Below are 18,778 nucleotides of genomic sequence, written 5' to 3' on the forward strand. Positions count from 1 at the left end.
CCATGAAGAGATATCTGAAACTAAACGCACTAAAGACGCTTGTTATCTTAGGCGCGTTCGATTACAGCTCTATATTTACATCCTTTAGGTACTTCAACTGGTATTATTTTCGTAATGGAATAAATACAACTATGTATATCATGTCAATCCATAATGTGTATTAACGTATGTTAAAAATTACGTACTTTTGATATTTTCCAGAATGTAAGCTAGCTTGGGAATAATGATGGCTACTGGACAGGTGGCAAGACATATCATCCTCACAGGTCCCCCAGGTACAGTATACAGTTATTACCTAGTGTTCCAAGGTCCTCCAGATAAATACAGTACATTACTGTATACTATGCCTGAGAACCCAATTGGTATATGTATATGTATAACTATGTAACAGGAGAGGAAAAAATGTAGCGGCCAGACCAGATTCGAACCCAGAACCCGCCTAACACTAGCCGAGTGTTCTACCGACTGAGCTGCATTGTCACAGATGTTTGGCCCAGTCCAATCCCGCTACACTCCTCCCTCCTTTCTCAAAGTCTTCACCCTTGAAGATACATGAGACCCTTCCAAACACCACCACCGTGGGATATTTAGTTGAGCGCCAATTCGTTAATAGTGTAATAGGAGATTAGAAAATGTAGCGGCCAGACCAGGATTCGAACCTGGGACCCTCCGAACACTAGCCGAGTGCTCTACCGACTGAGCTACCTGGTCACCGATGATCGATCCAGTCCAATTCTGCTACACTCCTCTCTCCTTTCTCGAAGTCTTCACCCTCAAAGACATACGAGACCCTTCCAAACAACACCACCGTGGGATATTTATTTGGGAGCCAATTCTGTAACAGAAGAGGAGAAAATGTAGCTGCCAGACCAGATTCGAACCCAGGACCCTCCTAACACTAGCCGAATGCTCTACAGACTGAGCTACATTGTCACAGATGTTTGGCCCAGTCCAATCCCGCTACACTCCTCCCTCCTTTCTCAAAGTCTTCACCCTTGAAGACACATGAGACCCTTCCAAATACCACCACCGTGGGTTATTTGGTTGAGTGCCAATTCGTTAATAGTGTAACAGGAAAGGAGAAAATGTAGCGGCCAGACCAGGATTGGAAACCCATGACCCTCCAAACACTAGCTGAGTGCTCTATCGACTGAGCTACCTGGTCACTGATGATCGATCCAGTCCAATCGCGCTACACTCCTCTCTCCTTTCTCGAAGTCTTCACCCTCGAAGACATACGAGACCCTTCCAAACAACACCACAGTGGGTTATTTAGTTGGACGCCAATTCTGTAACAGGAGAGGAGAAAATGTAGGGGCCAGACCGGGATTCGAACCCGGGACCCTCCGAACATTAGCTGAGTGCTCTACCGACTGATCTACCTGGTCACCGATGATCGATCCAGTCCAATCCCGCTGCAATAGCTAGGAAAGGAGAAAATGTAGTGGCCAAACTGGGATTGGAACGCAGGACCCTCTGATCACTAGCCAAGTTCTACCTGGTCACTGATGAATAACCCAGTCTAGTCCTGCTACAACTATATACATTTATGTGTATATGTATATAGTACTGTATCTGGTCATTGGTACACCACTGTGCTATGATAGTTACATATAATATGACTGAAGGCAAGGCCTTAAAGGGCGCAGCCAGATATTTCAGTAACCATTAATTATGCAATGTTAATACATTCAATTTATGGAAATAACGGAGCCAAATTTTCTGTTTATTTTTTATTCATATATTTACACATCAAACCCTTATTTGGTAAAGGAAATCCACATAAGAAAACGAAGAAATTTTTATTTCTGTAACAGATATTCCGTTTTTTGGCCAGCTGATTATATTGGAAGGTGGTCTATCACTTGAACGCTTTCAAATAAAGAGCAATAGCACTGAGCTTTTGCCAGATGAAGATTACGTTTGTCGGATCATAAAAGCGTTTGAACTGCTTGATTATATAATGAGCTGACTTCAAAGCACTGCATTCACGCTGATGTGATTTTTTACAGTGGGGAATAATGGCGACCGCAAACTGAAATTGTCAGTGTGTAGGATTGAATTTGAAAGATTGTGTTTTTTCTTATATTTTCATGTATGTGTTACCTTAGAAGTACTTCACACTTTGTGCCCGAATGCGCCCTTATTATACAGGTACTAAGGTCCCCAGGTAAAATATATGGTTATAAGTCACATGTGTAGAAGAACTGAGAAAAATACACATTAACACATATGATCCCTCTCAAGTGCCCTGACAGGAATTGAACCCAGGTCTCCGATGTAAAAACTATGCCTCTACAGATTGACTGCCCAAATAAGCTTGCTCTGTCAGCTGGAGTGAAAGAGACCGTATTTAACACTATGTACAAATCACACCAATCCGCTCCTTTTACACTACCCTGTCTGTCTTTCCTAAATATTAACCGGAGACTTTCACACCACCTTCTATGAGTTATTTAGTTGGGAGCCGAGACTTTCACACCACCTTCTATGAGTTATTTAGTTGGGAGCCGAGACTTTCACACCACCTTCTAGGAGTTATTTAGTTGGGAGCCGAGACTTTCACACCACCTTCTAGGAGTTATTTAGTTGGGAGCAGAAGGACAGGGAATGCACATATGAGTCTTGTTGAGTGCCACGACCAGGAATCAAACCCAGATCTCCCGCTCGCTACAAACCACACAAACCTGCTTACACTTGTACCAATTAAGGTCCATGTACCAATGCCCCAGGTAGAACATATATAGTTACACATGTACCAAGTCATCACAGTAGACACATCCACATCACAGTAGACACGTCCACATCACAGTAGACATGTCCACATCACAGTAGACACGTCCACTTCACAGTAGACAGAACTCATCACAGTAGATACACCCTGATTATAGTAGACACATCCTCATTACAGTAGACATGTCCACTTCACAGTAGACATGTCCACATCACAGTAGACACGTCCACATCACAGTAGACATGTCCACATCACAGTAGACATGTCCACATCACAGTAGACTCGTCCACATCACAGTAGACATGTCCACATCACAGTAGACATGTCCACATCACAGTAGACAGTCCACATCACAGTAGACACGTACACACTTCACAGTAGACAGAACTCATCACAGTAGATACACTCACGTGATTATAGTAGACACGTCCTCATCACAGTAGACATGTCCACATCACAGTAGACATGTCCACATCACAGTAGACTCGTCCACATCACAGTAGACATGTCCACATCACAGTAGACATGTCCACATCACAGTAGACACGTCCACATCACAGTAGACACGTCCACATCACAGTAGACACGTCCACATCACAGTAGACTCGTCCACATCACAGTAGACACGTCCACATCACAGTAGACATGTCCACATCACAGTAGACACGTCCACATCACAGTAGACATCGTCCACATCACACTGTCACATACAGTAGACACGTCCACATCACAGTAGACATGTCACTTCACATAGAAGAACTCACACAGTAGATACACTGATTATAGTAGACACATCCTCATCACAGTAGACACATGTCACAGAAGACATGTCCTCATCACAGTAGACTCGTCCACATCACAGTAGACATGTCCACATCACAGTAGAGTCCACATCACAGTAGACACATCCACATCACAGTAGACATGTCCACATCACAGTAGACACGTCCACATCACAGTAGACAGACTCGTCCACATCACAGTAGACACGTCCACATCACAGTAGACATGTCCACTTCACAGTAGACAGAACTCATCACAGTAGATACACTCTGATTATAGTAGACACATCCTCATCACAGTAGACACATCCTCATCACAGAAGACATGTCCTCATCACAGTATAAACAACCTCATTACAGTAGACACATCATCATCACAGTAGACACATCCTCATCACAGAAGACATGTCCTCATCACAGTAGACACATCCTCATTAAAGTAGACATGTCCTCATAGCAGTATAAACAACCTCATTATAGTAGACACATCATCATCACAGTAGACACATCCTTATCACAGTTATCATGTCCACATCACAGTAGACATGTCCACATCAAAGTAGACACATTCTCATTACAGTCGACACATCTTCATAACAGTAGACACATCCTGTTCATATAAGACACATCATCATCACAGTAGACATGTCCTCATCACAGTAAACATGTCCACATCACAGTAGACACATCCTCATCACAGTAGACACATCCTCATCACTGTAGACATGTCCTCATCACAGTAGACACATCCTCATCACAGTAGACACATCCTGTTCATATAAGACACATCATCATCACAGTAGACATGTCCTCATCACAGTAAACATGTCCACATCACAGTAGACACATCCTCATCACAGTAGACACATCCTCATCACTGTAGACATGTCCTCATCACAGTAGACACATCCTCATCACAGTAGACATGTCCTCATCATAGTAGACACATCCTCATTACAGAAGACACATATCCTCACCATGACCCGTATCTAGGCAAACTAAAGTAATCATAGTCCCTCCTTCCTGTTCATTCTCATTAGTATCCAGGTAGACTCAAATAATGTCCACTGGTAACCAACTGAAAAAGACACATTCCCTCTTCATATCCAATTTCCAATTCCTATATTTTAACAAAGTAAATTTTCTATTTGTTCTGTTATTATAAAGTTGTTGAGCGATATGCTCATGGAATGTGATTTGTATGTTTTTGTATGGTGAACGATAAGGCCCTCTGGGCCTCTTGTTTATGTATTGTTTTACACTAAGATATTACACATTATATATTACATCATTATGAATTAGCTTTTACTTCTTAGTACATATAACAAAGATCTTTGCAACATTAGTGTTATATGAGTGCAAAGGACCCAACATATTCAGTTGACTATTCAATGAAGATTGGGGAATACTTTTGATTATAGAATGGACTGCTCATATTTCTACAGGTATAGGAAAGACAACATTAATACAAAAGGTGTATGATCACCTGAAGAAATCAGGCGTTGAATGTAACGGCTTTTACACAGAGGAGAGAAGAGAAGGCCGACAGAGAGTGGGCTTTGACATTGTCACATTGTCAGGACAAAGAGCTCCATTGGCTTTAGTCAACACTAACAGGTAAAGCTATATTAGCTAAAGTGAGGCGTTGACCTTAACACATTGAATAACAGTATCATCTTTTTCATAACTAAAAATGCATTTAGAAAGAAGAGAAGGCCGACAGAGAGTGGGCTTTGACATTGTCACATTGTCAGGACAAAGAGCTCCATTGGCTTTAGTCAACACTAACAGGTAAAGCTATATTAGCTAAAGTGAGGCGTTGACCTTAACACATTGAATAACAGTATCATCTTTTTCATAACTAAAAATGCATTTAGAAAGAAGAGAAGGCCGACAGAGAGTGGGCTTTGACATTGTCACATTGTCAGGACAAAGAGCTCCATTGGCTTTAGTCAACACTAACAGGTAAAGCTATATTAGCTAAAGTGAGGCGTTGACCTTAACACATTGAATAACAGTATCATCTTTTTCATAACCAAAAATGCATTTATTTTCAAAACTTACTTTAGTAATGTTTTTTTTTATCAGTGATGTGCCCCAGGGTAGGCAGTACACTGTGGGGAAGTACATAGTCCAGCTACAGACCTTTGAGACAGCAGCACTACCCACAATGAGAAAACAGGTAAATGGTTTCTTCAATTCTCAATGTATCAGAGAAAAACTGTAGTGGCCATGATAGCAACATTGCAATATTGAGATATTAAACAAAGTTTAAAACTGTGGCTAAATTTTGATTGTGGAGTAACAATAACAGTTAACTTTATTGCACACAAAGTGCTTACAAAATAAATGGTGGCAAGACATTTGAGTTCTTTGAAATTATGAAGGCATTTCTTCCCACCTCTTGGCTTCAAATTTGAATCCATAAGAGTTTAAAATTACTGATTGTAGCTTTGTGATTTTTATAATCAAAAGTAATTTTGGGCGTCTTTATTTACAGTAACATTTATTAAATCTAAACAAGATTGTACCATAGAGGAAAGCAGTTACATACATTTAGATCTCTGTCATCAATTTTGGGAAAGAATTATTATTTTTTCGTCTCAGGTGACCTATTCTAATCGCCTTTTGTCTGTCGCCGTGCGTCGTCCGTCGTCCGTCATCCGTCGTCCGTCGTGCGTTGTCCGTCGTATGTCCGTAAACAATTTACATTTTCGACTTCTTCTCCAAAACTGCTGAAGCAATTTCAATGAAATTTTGCACAAACCTTCTAAGGCATAAGGCCAATCAAAATTGTGAATTATATGGTCCCCACCCCCCAGGGGGCTGTGGGAGGGGCCAAAAGGGGTAAAATTGAGTAAAATTTCAAAAATCTTCTTCTCTACTCACAGATGTGGTAGAATTAAATACTCTTCATAGATAGAAAGGTCTTAAGGTCCTTTACAAAAATTGTGAATTATATGACCCTGGGGTCTCACGTTTCCCCCTGGGGAGGGGGTTAAGTTTACTATACTTTATATTGAGAAAACACATTTTTGCGCATTATTTGGTCATTTGTAATAGGAAATGAGTCAAATGTTGTCAGAATTACCAGTATGAGATGGCCATTTAATCCTATTAACAATTTTTCTATGACTGACCCCCAGGGGCCTTAGGGGCGGGGCTAAAAAAGGGTCAAATAGGCTAAAACTTCAAAAATCTTCTTCTGAAATTTTGGAAATGGTAGAGAAACAAATACTTTTCATAAATAGAAAGGTCTTTAGGTCCTTTACAAAAATTGTGAATTATATGACCCTGGGGTCTCACGTTTCCCCCTGGGGAGGGGGTCAAATTTACTATAGTTTTATAGAGGGAAAACATATTTATGAGCATTTTTTGCTCAATTTTCATTGGAAACGAGTCAAACTTGGTAAGAATTATTAGCCTGAGATAGCATTTTTTAATATCATATCCATATTGGTCCAGGCTGACCCCCTGGGGGCAGAGGGGCGGGGCCAAAAAAGGTCAAATAGGCTAAAACTACAAAAATATTCTTTTAAAATTCTGGAAATGGTATAATCAAATACACTTTTTAGATGAAAAGGTCTTAAAGTTTGTTTATAAAAATTGTAAATTATATGACCCTGGGATCTCCTGTTTCCCCTTGGGGAGGGGGTCAAGTTTACTATAGTTTATATAGGAAAAACACATTAATGAGCATTTTTTGCTCAATTTTCATAGGAAATGAGTCAAACTTGATTAGAATTATTAGCCTGAGATAGCATTTTAATATCATATCCACATTGGTCCTGGCCGACCCCCTGGGGGCAGAGGGGCGGGGCTAAAAAAGGGTCAAATAGGCTAAAACTTTAAAAATCTTCTAAAATTCTGGATATAGTAGAATCAAATAATTATAGATGGAAAGGTCTTCAGGGGTTTTATAAAAACTGTGAATTATATGACCTTGGGGTCTCACGTTACCCCCTGTGGAGGGGTCAAGTTTACTTTAGTTTATATAGGAAAAACATATTTGTGAACATTATTTGCCCAATTTTCGTAGGAAATTAGTCAAACTTGATTAGAATTATTAGCCTAAGATATAGCATTTTAACATCCATATCCTTCCTCGATGACCCCCTGGGGGACCAGAGGGGCAGGACCAAACAGGGTCAAATTGATTAGAATTTCAAAAAATACCTAAGTTCACAGGTTTGATGGAAGCAAATACTCTTCATAGTCTAAAAAGGTCAAATTTATAAACCACTGACCAACTTCAAGGCCCAGCATAAAGTGTTTATATGTCTTTAATTTGTTTCATTATTTGTTTCATTATATATTCTAACTCAGGTGACCGTTAAGGCCCATGGGCCTCTTGTTTCTATAAGAAATGTGTCTTTTTTGTTAAATCTGTGACAATAATAAAAAGGTTAAGAAAAGCAAGCTATCTATTATCATGGTGTCTTGCCTGTGCATACATATACATGCATGCCTTTTAATTGATATTCCAGGAAGGCAAGCACAACATATTTGTGATAGACGAGATTGGTAAGATGGAACTTTTTAGTCATACATTTGTGAGGGTTATTAAGGATTTACTGAACTCAAAAAATACCACGGTGATTACAACCATCCCTATAGCCAAAGGGAGACCTATACCAGTGGTAGAGGAAGTCAGGACACGATCAGACGCTGTAATCTTTACTGTGAGTACATTTCCTTAATGTACTTTATCAAATCAGCCAATGTCAGTAGGGAGTAAAGGGACTTATAAAACTGTAGTAAATAAAGGTCGTTATAGGTCTCTCCCACACTCTGTTATTTATATTACATAATAAATGCAACATTGGACAACAAAAAATACTCAAAGTGAAAAATCTTCAAAATATTGATTGATATCTGTATCATTTGTAAAATAGACATGGTACCAAGAGAGTTATTACAAAAATATAATTCTTTATTTCTCTATATAATTCTAGATTATTTTTGTACACCCTTAATATCAGAACATATGTAGCAATATTACCCAGATTTACACAGGTATTTTGTTTAATTTACACCTAGATTTACACAGGTGTTTTGTTTAATTTACACCTAGATTTACACAGGTGTTTTGTTTGATTTACATCTAGATTTATTTACACATGTGTTTTGTTTGATTTACACCTAGATTTACACAGGTGTTTTGTTTGATTTATATCTAGATTTACACAGGTGTTTTATTTGATTTATATCTAGATTTACACAGGTGTTTTGTTTGATTTACATCTAGATTTACACAGGTGTTTTGTTTGATTTACATCTAGATTTACACAGGTGTTTTATTTGATTTACACCTAGATTTACACAGGTGTTTTGTTTGATTTATGCCTAGATTTACACAGGTGTTTTGTTTGATTTACACCTAGATTTACACAGGTGTTTTGTTTGATTTATATCTAGATTTACACAGGTGTTTTGTTTGATTTACACCTAGATTTACACAGGTGTTTTGTTTGATTTATGCCTAGATTTACACAGGTGTTTTGTTTGATTTACACCTAGATTTACACAGGTGTTTTGTTTGATTTACATCTAGATTTACACAGGTGTTTTGTTTGATTTACAACTAGATTTACACAGGTGTTTTATTTGATTTGTATCTAGATTTACACAGGTGTTTTGTTTGATTTATATCTAGATTTGCACAGGTGTTTTATTTGATTTGTATCTAGATTTACACAGGTGTTTTGTTTGATTTATATCTAGATTTACACAGGTGTTTTGTTTGATTTATATCTAGATTTACACAGGTGTTTTGTTTGATTTACACCTAGATTTACACAGGTGTTTTGTTTGATTTACACCTAGATTTACACAGGTGTTTTGTTTGATTTATACCTAGATTTACACAGGTGTTTTGTTTAATTTACATCTAGATTTATTTACACAGGTGTTTTGTTTGATTTATGCCTAGATTTACACAGGTGTTTTGTTTGATTTACACCTAGATTTACACAGGTGTTTTGTTTGATTTACATCTAGATTAATACAGGTGTTTTGTTTAATTTACACCTAGATTTACACAGGTGTTTTGTTTAATTTACATCTAGATTTATTTACACAGATGTTTTGTTTGATTTATACCTAGATTTACACAGGTGTTTTGTTTAATTTACATCTAGATTTATTTACACAGGTGTTTTGTTTGATTTACACCTAGATTTACACAGGTGTTTTGTTTAATTTACATCTAGATTTATTTACACAGGTGTTTTGTTTGATTTATGCCTAGATTTACACAGGTGTTTTATTTGATTTACACCTAGATTTACACAGGTGTTTTGTTTAATTTACATCTAGATTAATACAGGTGTTTTGTTTGATTTACACCTAAATTAATACAGGTGTTTCGTTTGATTTACATCTAGATTTACACAGGTGTTTTGTTTAATTTACATCTAGATTAATACAGGTGTTTTGTTTGATTTACACCTAAATTAATACAGGTGTTTCGTTTGATTTACATCTAGATTTACACAGGTGTTTTGTTTAATTTACACCTAGATTTATTTACACAGGTGTTTTGTTTGATTTATGCCTAGATTTACACAGGTGTTTTGTTTGATTTACACCTAGATTTACACAGGTGTTTCGTTTGATTTACACCTAGATTTACACAGGTGTTTTATTTGATTTACACCTAAATTAATACAGGTGTTTCGTTTCATTTACACCCAGATTTACACAAGTGTTTCTTTTAATTTACACCTAGATTTACACAGGTGTTTCGTTTCATTTACACCCAGATTTACACAAGTGTTTCTTTTAATTTACACCTAGATTTACACAGGTGTTTCGTTTCATTTACACCCAGATTTACACAGGTGTTTTGTTTAATTTACACCTAGATTTACACAGGTGTTTTGTTTAATTTTCACATAGATTTATACAGGTGTTTTGTTTGATTTACACCTAGATTTACACAGGTGTTTCGTTTGATTTACACCTAGATTTACACAGGTGTTTTATTTGATTTACACCTAAATTAATACAGGTGTTTCGTTTCATTTACACCCAGATTTACACAAGTGTTTCTTTTAATTTACACCTAGATTTACACAGGTGTTTCGTTTCATTTACACCCAGATTTACACAAGTGTTTCTTTTAATTTACACCTAGATTTACACAGGTGTTTTGTTTAATTTACACATAGATTTACACAGGTGTTTTGTTTAATTTACACCTAGATTTACACAGGTGTTTTGTTTAATTTTCACATAGATTTATACAGGTGTTTTGTTTAATTTACACCTAGATTTATACAGATTTTTTATTTAAGTTTATATCTAGATTTATACAGGTGTTTTGTTTAATTTACACCTAGATTTATACAGATTTTTTATTTAAGTTATATCTAGATTTATACAGGTGTTTTGTTTAATTTACACCTAGATTTACACAGGTGTTTTGTTTGATTTACACCTAAATTAATACAGGTGTGTCGTTTGATTTACACCTAGATTTACATAAGTTTTTTTTTTATTTACACCTAGATTTACACAGGTGTTTTGTTTGATTTACACCTAGATTTACACAGGTGTTTTGTTTGCAGGTGTCCCAGTCAAACAGAGATGCCTTATTGGAAGATGTTATAAGAGCAGTAATGAATTCAATAAAATATCACGGAGCCTAATCTTTGTTTTATTCATTTTATACAATCATTGACAGTGCAAGTGAAAGTGATAAAGATTATCAAACAAAAACAAAAGGTCCCAGAGTGATCCTGGCTCCCAACAGAAAATGATGTATGTCTGGCAATGAAAAGATATGTCTTTTTCCTACTGTTCTCTTCTTTACTATCCCTTTCAAATATTGAATGTTCATTTAGTTCACTCACATTAAGTTGCTTAACAGTGACATTCATGATCCAATTTAATACGGTCAGTGTCTGTCATGTTGTATTCGGATTTGGCCAAGAAGACCACATCCTCCTCCTATTTTCCTTTCCACACTTCTTCCTTCTCTATATTCAATGGACAAAACCGTTTATTTGATGACCACAATATGAATGATTAAGTATTTTTCACAAGAGATTATTTACCTTGTTTGACGTTATTGTTTGGTATATAAATAATACATATCCTCATTGGTCCTTGTTTGCTGGTATCTCAAACTAACACCTGACCTTATTGGTCCCTGTTTGCTGATATCTCACACTAATACCTGTCCTTATTGGTCCTTGTGTGCTGATATCTCAAACTAACACCTGTCCTTATTGGTCCTTGTTTGCTGATATCTCACACTAACACCTGTCCTTATTGGTCCTTGTTTGCTGATATCTCACACTAACACCTGTCCTTATTGGTCCTTGTTTGCTGATATCTCACACTAACACCTGTCCTTATTGGTCCTTGTTTGCTGATATCTCACACTAACACCTGTCCTTATTGGTCCTTGTTTGCTGATATCTCACACTAACACCTGTCCTTATTGGTCCTTGTTTGCTGATATCTCACACTAACACCTGTCCTTATTGGTCCTTGTTTGCTGATATCTCACACTAACACCTGTCCTTATTGGTCCTTGTTTGCTGATATCTCACACTAACACCTGTCCTTATTGGTCCTTGTTTGCTGATATCTCACACTAACACCTGTCCTTATTGGTCCTTGTTTGCTGATATCTCACACTAACACCTGTCCTTATTGGTCCTTGTTTGCTGATATCTCACACTAACACCTGTCCTTATTGGTCCTTGTTTGCTGATATCACACACTAACACCTGTCCTTATTGGTCCTTGTTTGCTGATATCACACACTAACACCTGTCCTTATTGGTCCTTGTTTGCTGATATCTCACACTAACACCTGTCCTTATTGGTCCTTGTTTGCTGATATCTCACACTAACACCTGTCCTTATTGGTCCTTGTTTGCTGATATCTCACACTAACACCTGTCCTTATTGGTCCTTGTTTGCTGATATCTCACACTAACACCTGTCCTTATTGGTCCTTGTTTGCTGATATCTCACACTAACACCTGTCCTTATTGGTCCTTGTTTGCTGATATCTCACACTAACACCTGTCCTTATTGGTCCTTGTTTGCTGATATCTCACACTAACACCTGTCCTTATTGGTCCTTGTTTGCTGATATCTCACACTAACACCTGTCCTTATTGGTCCTTGTTTGCTGATATCTCACACTAACACCTGTCCTTATTGGTCCTTGTTTACTGATATCTCACACTAACACCTGTCCTTATTGGTCCTTGTTTGCTGATATCTCACACTAACACCTGTCCTTATTGGTCCATGTTTGCTCATATCTCACACTAACACCTGTCCTTATTGGTCCTTGTTTGCTGATATCTCACACTAACACCTGTCCTTATTGGTCCTTGTTTGCTGATATCTCACACTAACACCTGTCCTTATTGGTCCTTGTTTGCTGATATCTCACACTAACACCTGTCCTTATTGGTCCTTGTTTGCTGATATCTCACACTAACACCTGTCCTTATTGGTCCTTGTTTGATATCTCACACTAACACCTGTCCTTATTGGTCCTTGTTTGCTGATATCACACACTAACACCTGTCCTTATTGGTCCTTGTTTGCTGATATCTCACACTAACACCTGTCCTTATTGGTCCTTGTTTGCTGATATCTCACACTAACACCTGTCCTGTCCTTATTGGTCCTTGTTTACTGATATCTCACACTAACACCTGTCCTTATTGGTCCTTGTTTACTGATATCTCACACTAACACCTGTCCTTATTGGTCCTTGTTTGCTGATATCTCACACTAACACCTGTCCTTATTGGTCCTTGTTTGCTGATATCTCACACTAACACCTGTCCTTATTGGTCCTTGTTTACTGATATCTCACACTAACACCTGTCCTTATTGGTCCTTGTTTGCTGATATCTCACATATCTCACACTCAACTAACACCTGTCCTTATTGGTCCTTGTTTGCTGATATCTCACACTAACACCTGTCCTTATTGGTCCTTGTTTGCTGATATCTCACACTAACACCTGTCCTTATTGGTCCTTGTTTGCTGATATCTCACACTAACACCTGTCCTTATTGGTCCTTGTTTGCTGATATCTCACACTAACACCTGTCCTTATTGGTCCTTGTTTGCTGATATCTCACACTAACACCTGTCCTTATTGGTCCTTGTTTGCTGATATCTCACACTAACACCTGTCCTTATTGGTCCTTGTTTACTGATATCTCACACTAACACCTGTCCTTATTGGTCCTTGTTTACTGATATCTCACACTAACACCTGTCCTTATTGGTCCTTGTTTGCTGATATCTCACACTAACACCTGTCCTTATTGGTCCTTGTTTACTGATATCTCACACTAACACCTGTCCTTATTGGTCCTTGTTTGCTGATATCTCACACTAACACCTGTCCTTATTGGTCCTTGTTTGCTGATATCTCACACTAACACCTGTCCTTATTGGTCCTTGTTTACTGATATCTCACACTAACACCTGTCCTTATTGGTCCTTGTTTGCTGATATCTCACACTAACACCTGTCCTTATTGGTCCTTGTTTGCTGATATCTCACACTAACACCTGTCCTTATTGGTCCTTGTTTACTGATATCTCACACTAACACCTGTCCTTATTGGTCCTTGTTTGCTGATATCTCACACTAACACCTGTCCTTATTGGTCCTTGTTTGCTGATATCTCACACTAACACCTGTCCTTATTGGTCCTTGTTTGCTGATATCTCACACTAACACCTGTCCTTATTGGTCCTTGTTTACTGATATCTCACACTAACACCTGTCCTTATTGGTCCTTGTTTACTGATATCTCACACTAACACCTGTCCTTATTGGTCCTTGTTTGCTGATATCTCACACTACAACACCTGTCCTTATTGGTCCTTGTTTGCTGATATCTCACACTAACACCTGTCCTTATTGGTCCTTGTTTGCTGATATCTCACACTAACACCTGTCCTTATTGGTCCTTGTTTGCTGATATCTCACACTAACACCTGTCCTTATTGGTCCTTGTTTGCTGATATCTCACACTAACACCTGTCCTTATTGGTCCTTGTTTGCTGATATCTCACACTAACACCTGTCCTTATTGGTCCTTGTTTGCTGATATCTCACACTAACACCTGTCCTTATTGGTCCTTGTTTACTGATATCTCACACTAACACCTGTCCTTATTGGTCCTTGTTTGCTGATATCTCACACTAACACCTGTCCTTATTGGTCCTTGTTTGCTGATATCTCACACTAACACCTGTCCTTATTGGTCCTTGTTTGCTGATATCTCACACTAACACCTGTCCTTATTGGTCCTTGTTTGCTGATATCTCACACTAACACCTGTCCTTATTGGTCCTTGTTTACTGATATCTCACACTAACACCTGTCCTTATTGGTCCTTGTTTGCTGATATCACACACTAACACCTGTCCTTATTGGTCCTTGTTTGCTGATATCTCACACACTAACACCTGTCCTTATTGGTCCTTGTTTGCTGATATCTCACACTAACACCTGTCCTTATTGGTCCTTGTTTACTGATATCTCACACTAACACCTGTCCTTATTGGTCCTTGTTTACTGATATCTCACACTAAACACCTGTCCTTATTGGTCCTTGTTTGCTGATATCTCACACTAACACCTGTCCTTATTGGTCCTTGTTTGCTGATATCTCACACTAACACCTGTCCTTATTGGTCCTTGTTTGCTGATATCTCACACTAACACCTGTCCTTATTGGTCCTTGTTTGCTGATATCTCACACTAACACCTGTCCTTATTGGTCCTTGTTTGCTGATATCACACACTAACACCTGTCCTTATTGGTCCTTGTTTGCTGATATCTCACACTAACACCTGTCCTTATTGGTCCTTGTTTGCTGATATCTCACACTAACACCTGTCCTTATTGGTCCTTGTTTGCTGATATCTCACACTAACTAACTCCTGCCCTTATTGGTCCTTGTTTGCTGATATCTCACACTAACACCTGTCCTTATTGGTCCTTGTTTGCTGATATCTCACACTAACACCTGTCCTTATTGGTCCTTGTTTGCTGATATCTCACACTAACACCTGTCCTTATTGGTCCTTGTTTGCTGATATCTCACACTAACACCTGTCCTTATTGGTCCTTGCTGATATGCTCACACTAACACTGTCCTTATGGTCCTTGTTTCTCACACTAACACCTGTCCTTATTGGTCCTTGTTTGCTGATATCTCACACTAACACCTGTCCTTATTGGTCCTTGTTTGCTGATATCTCACACTAACACCTGTCCTTATTGGTCCTTGTTTACTGATATCTCACACTAACACCTGTCCTTATTGGTCCTTGTTTACTGATATCTCACACTAACTCCTGCCTTTATTGGTCCTTGTTTACTGATATCTCACACTAACACCTGTCCTTATTGGTCCTTGTTTGCTGATATCTCACACTAACACCTGTCCTTATTGGTCCTTGTTTGCTGATATCTCACACTAACACCTGTCCTTATTGGTCCTTGTTTGCTGATATCTCACACTAACACCTGTCCTTATTGGTCCTTGTTTACTGATATCTCACACTAACACCTGTCCTTATTGGTCCTTGTTTGCTGATATCTCACACTAACACCTGTCCTTATTGGTCCTTGTTTACTGATATCTCACACTAACACCTGTCCTTATTGGTCCTTGTTTACTGATATCTCACACTAACACCTGTCCTTATTGGTCCTTGTTTGCTGATATCTCACACTAACACCTGTCCTTATTGGTCCTTGTTTGCTGATATCTCACACTAACACCTGTCCTTATTGGTCCTTGTTTGCTGATATCTCACACTAACACCTGTCCTTATTGGTCCTTGTTTGCTGATATCTCACACTAACACTACCTGTCCTTATTGGTCCTTGTTTGCTGATATCTCACACTAACACCTGTCCTTATTGGTCCTTGTTTGCTGATATCTCACACTAACACCTGTCCTTATTGGTCCTTGTTTGCTGATATCTCACACTAACACCTGTCCTTATTGGTCCTTGTTTGCTGATATCTCACACTAACACCTGTCCTTATTGGTCCTTGTTTGCTGATATCTATTGGTCCACATCTCACACTAACACCTGTCCTTATTGGTCCTTGTTTACTGATATCTCACACTAACACCTGTCCTTATTGGTCCTTGTTTACTGATATCTCACACTAACACCTGTCCTTATTGGTCCTTGTTTGCTGATATCTCACACTAACACCTGTCCTTATTGGTCCTTGTTTGCTGATATCTCACACACTGTCCTTATTGGTCCTGTTCTGATATCTCCACTAACCTGTCCTTATTGGTCCTTGTTTGCTGATATCTCACACTAACACCTGTCCTTATTGGTCCTTGTTGTACTGATATCTCACACTAACACCTGTCCTTATTGGTCCTTGTTTGCTGATATCTCACACTAACACCTGTCCTTATTGGTCCTTGTTTGCTGATATCTCACACTAACACCTGTCCTTATTGGTCCTTGTTTACTGATATCTCACACTAACACCTGTCCTTATTGGTCCTTGTTTGCTGATATCTCACACTAACACCTGTCCTTATTGGTCCTTGTTTGCTGATATCTCACACTAACACCTGTCCTTATTGGTCCTTGTTTGCTGATATCTCACACACTAACACCTGTCCTTATTGGTCCTTGTTTGCTGATATCTCACACTAACACCTGTCCTTATTGGTCCTTGTTTGCTGATATCTCACACTAACACCTGTCCTTATTGGTCCTTGTTTACTGATATCTCACACTAACACCTGTCCTTATTGGTCCTTGTTTGCTGATATCACACACTAACACCTGTCCTTATTGGTCCTTGTTTACTGATATCTCACACTAACACCTGTCCTTATTGGTCCTTGTTTACTGATATCTCACACTAACTCCTGCCCTTATTGGTCCTTGTTTACTGATATCTCACACTAACACCTGTCCTTATTGGTCCTTGTTTGCTGATATCACACACTAACACCTGTCCTTATTGGTCCTTGTTTGCTGATATCTCACACTAACACCTGTCCTTATTGGTCCTTGTTTACTGATATCTCACACTAACACCTGTCCTTATTGGTCCTTGTTTGCTGATATCTCACACTAACACCTGTCCTTATTGGTCCTTGTTTGCTGATATCTCACACTAACACCTGTCCTTATTGGTCCTTGTTTGCTGATATCTCACACTAACACTGTCCTTATTGGTCCTTGTTTGCTGATATCTCACACTAACACCTGTCCTTATTGGTCCTTGTTTACTGATATCTCACACTAACACCTGTCCTTATTGGTCCTTGTTTGCTGATATCTCACACTAACACCTGTCCTTATTGGTCCTTGTTTACTGATATCTCACACTAACACCTGTCCTTATTGGTCCTTGTTTGCTGATATCTCACACTAACACCTGTCCTTATTGGTCCTTGTTTGCTGATATCTCACACTAACACCTGTCCTTATTGGTCCTTGTTTGCTGATATCTCACACTAACACCTGTCCTTATTGGTCCATGTTTGCTCATATCTCACACTAACACCTGTCCTTATTGGTCCATGTTTGCTGATATCTCACACTAACACCTGTCCTTATTGGTCCTTGTTTGCTGATATCTCACACTAACACCTGTCCTTATTGGTCCATGTTTGCTGATATCTCACACTAACACCTGTCCTTATTGGTCCTTGTTTGCTGATATCTCACACTAACACCTGTCCTTATTGGTCCATGTTTGCTGATATCTCACACTAACACCTGTCCTTATTGGTCCTTGTTTGCTGATATCTCACACTAACACCTGTCCACCCTGTGTGATATCTCACACTGGTCACCTGTCCTTATGGTTTGTTCTGATATCTCACACTAAACCTGTCCTTATTGGTCCATGTTTGCTGATATCTCACACTAACACCTGTCCTTATTGGTCCATGTTTGCTCATATCTCACACTAACACCTGTCCTTATTGGTCCATGTTTGCTGATATCTCACACTAACACCTGTCCTTATTGGTCCATGTTTGCTCATATCTCACACTAACACCTGTCCTTATTGGTCCTTGTTTGCTGATATCTCACACTAACACCTGTCCTTATTGGTCCATGTTTGCTGATATCTCACACTAACACCTGTCCTTATTGGTCCATGTTTGCTGCTCATATCTCACACTAACACCTGTCCTTATTGGTCCATGTTTGCTGATATCTCACACTAACACCTGTCCTTATTGGTCCTTGT

The 18,778-nt window shown here is 38.7% G+C and overlaps 1 protein-coding gene across 1 annotated transcript; it reads left to right on the plus strand.

The window, feature by feature from the left end:
* Positions 1-15: 15 nt before the first annotated feature.
* LOC138319163 (cancer-related nucleoside-triphosphatase homolog) lies at positions 16-11,187 on the plus strand. Its single transcript, XM_069262106.1, has 6 exons — positions 16-88; positions 202-275; positions 4,962-5,133; positions 5,605-5,698; positions 8,004-8,198; positions 11,088-11,187. Exons 2-6 carry the CDS (start codon positions 224-226, stop codon positions 11,166-11,168), a joined length of 594 nt encoding a protein of 197 aa, XP_069118207.1. The 5' UTR covers positions 16-88; positions 202-223; the 3' UTR covers positions 11,169-11,187.
* The last annotated feature ends 7,591 nt before the right edge of the window (positions 11,188-18,778 follow it).

The sequence above is a fragment of the Argopecten irradians genome, chromosome 3, assembly GCF_041381155.1.
Source record: "Argopecten irradians isolate NY chromosome 3, Ai_NY, whole genome shotgun sequence".
Lineage (NCBI taxonomy): Eukaryota > Metazoa > Mollusca > Bivalvia > Pectinida > Pectinidae > Argopecten > Argopecten irradians.

Bases quoted from the DNA above. Each gene is read 5' to 3' on its own strand.
- LOC138319163 (XM_069262106.1), top strand. From the start codon at position 224: ATGATGGCTACTGGACAGGTGGCAAGACATATCATCCTCACAGGTCCC. The intron at 276-4,961 runs GTACAGTATACA...ATATTTCTACAG, and splicing joins CATCCTCACAGGTCCCCCAG to GTATAGGAAAGACAACATTA. The intron at 5,134-5,604 runs GTAAAGCTATAT...TTTTTTTATCAG, and splicing joins GCTTTAGTCAACACTAACAG to TGATGTGCCCCAGGGTAGGC.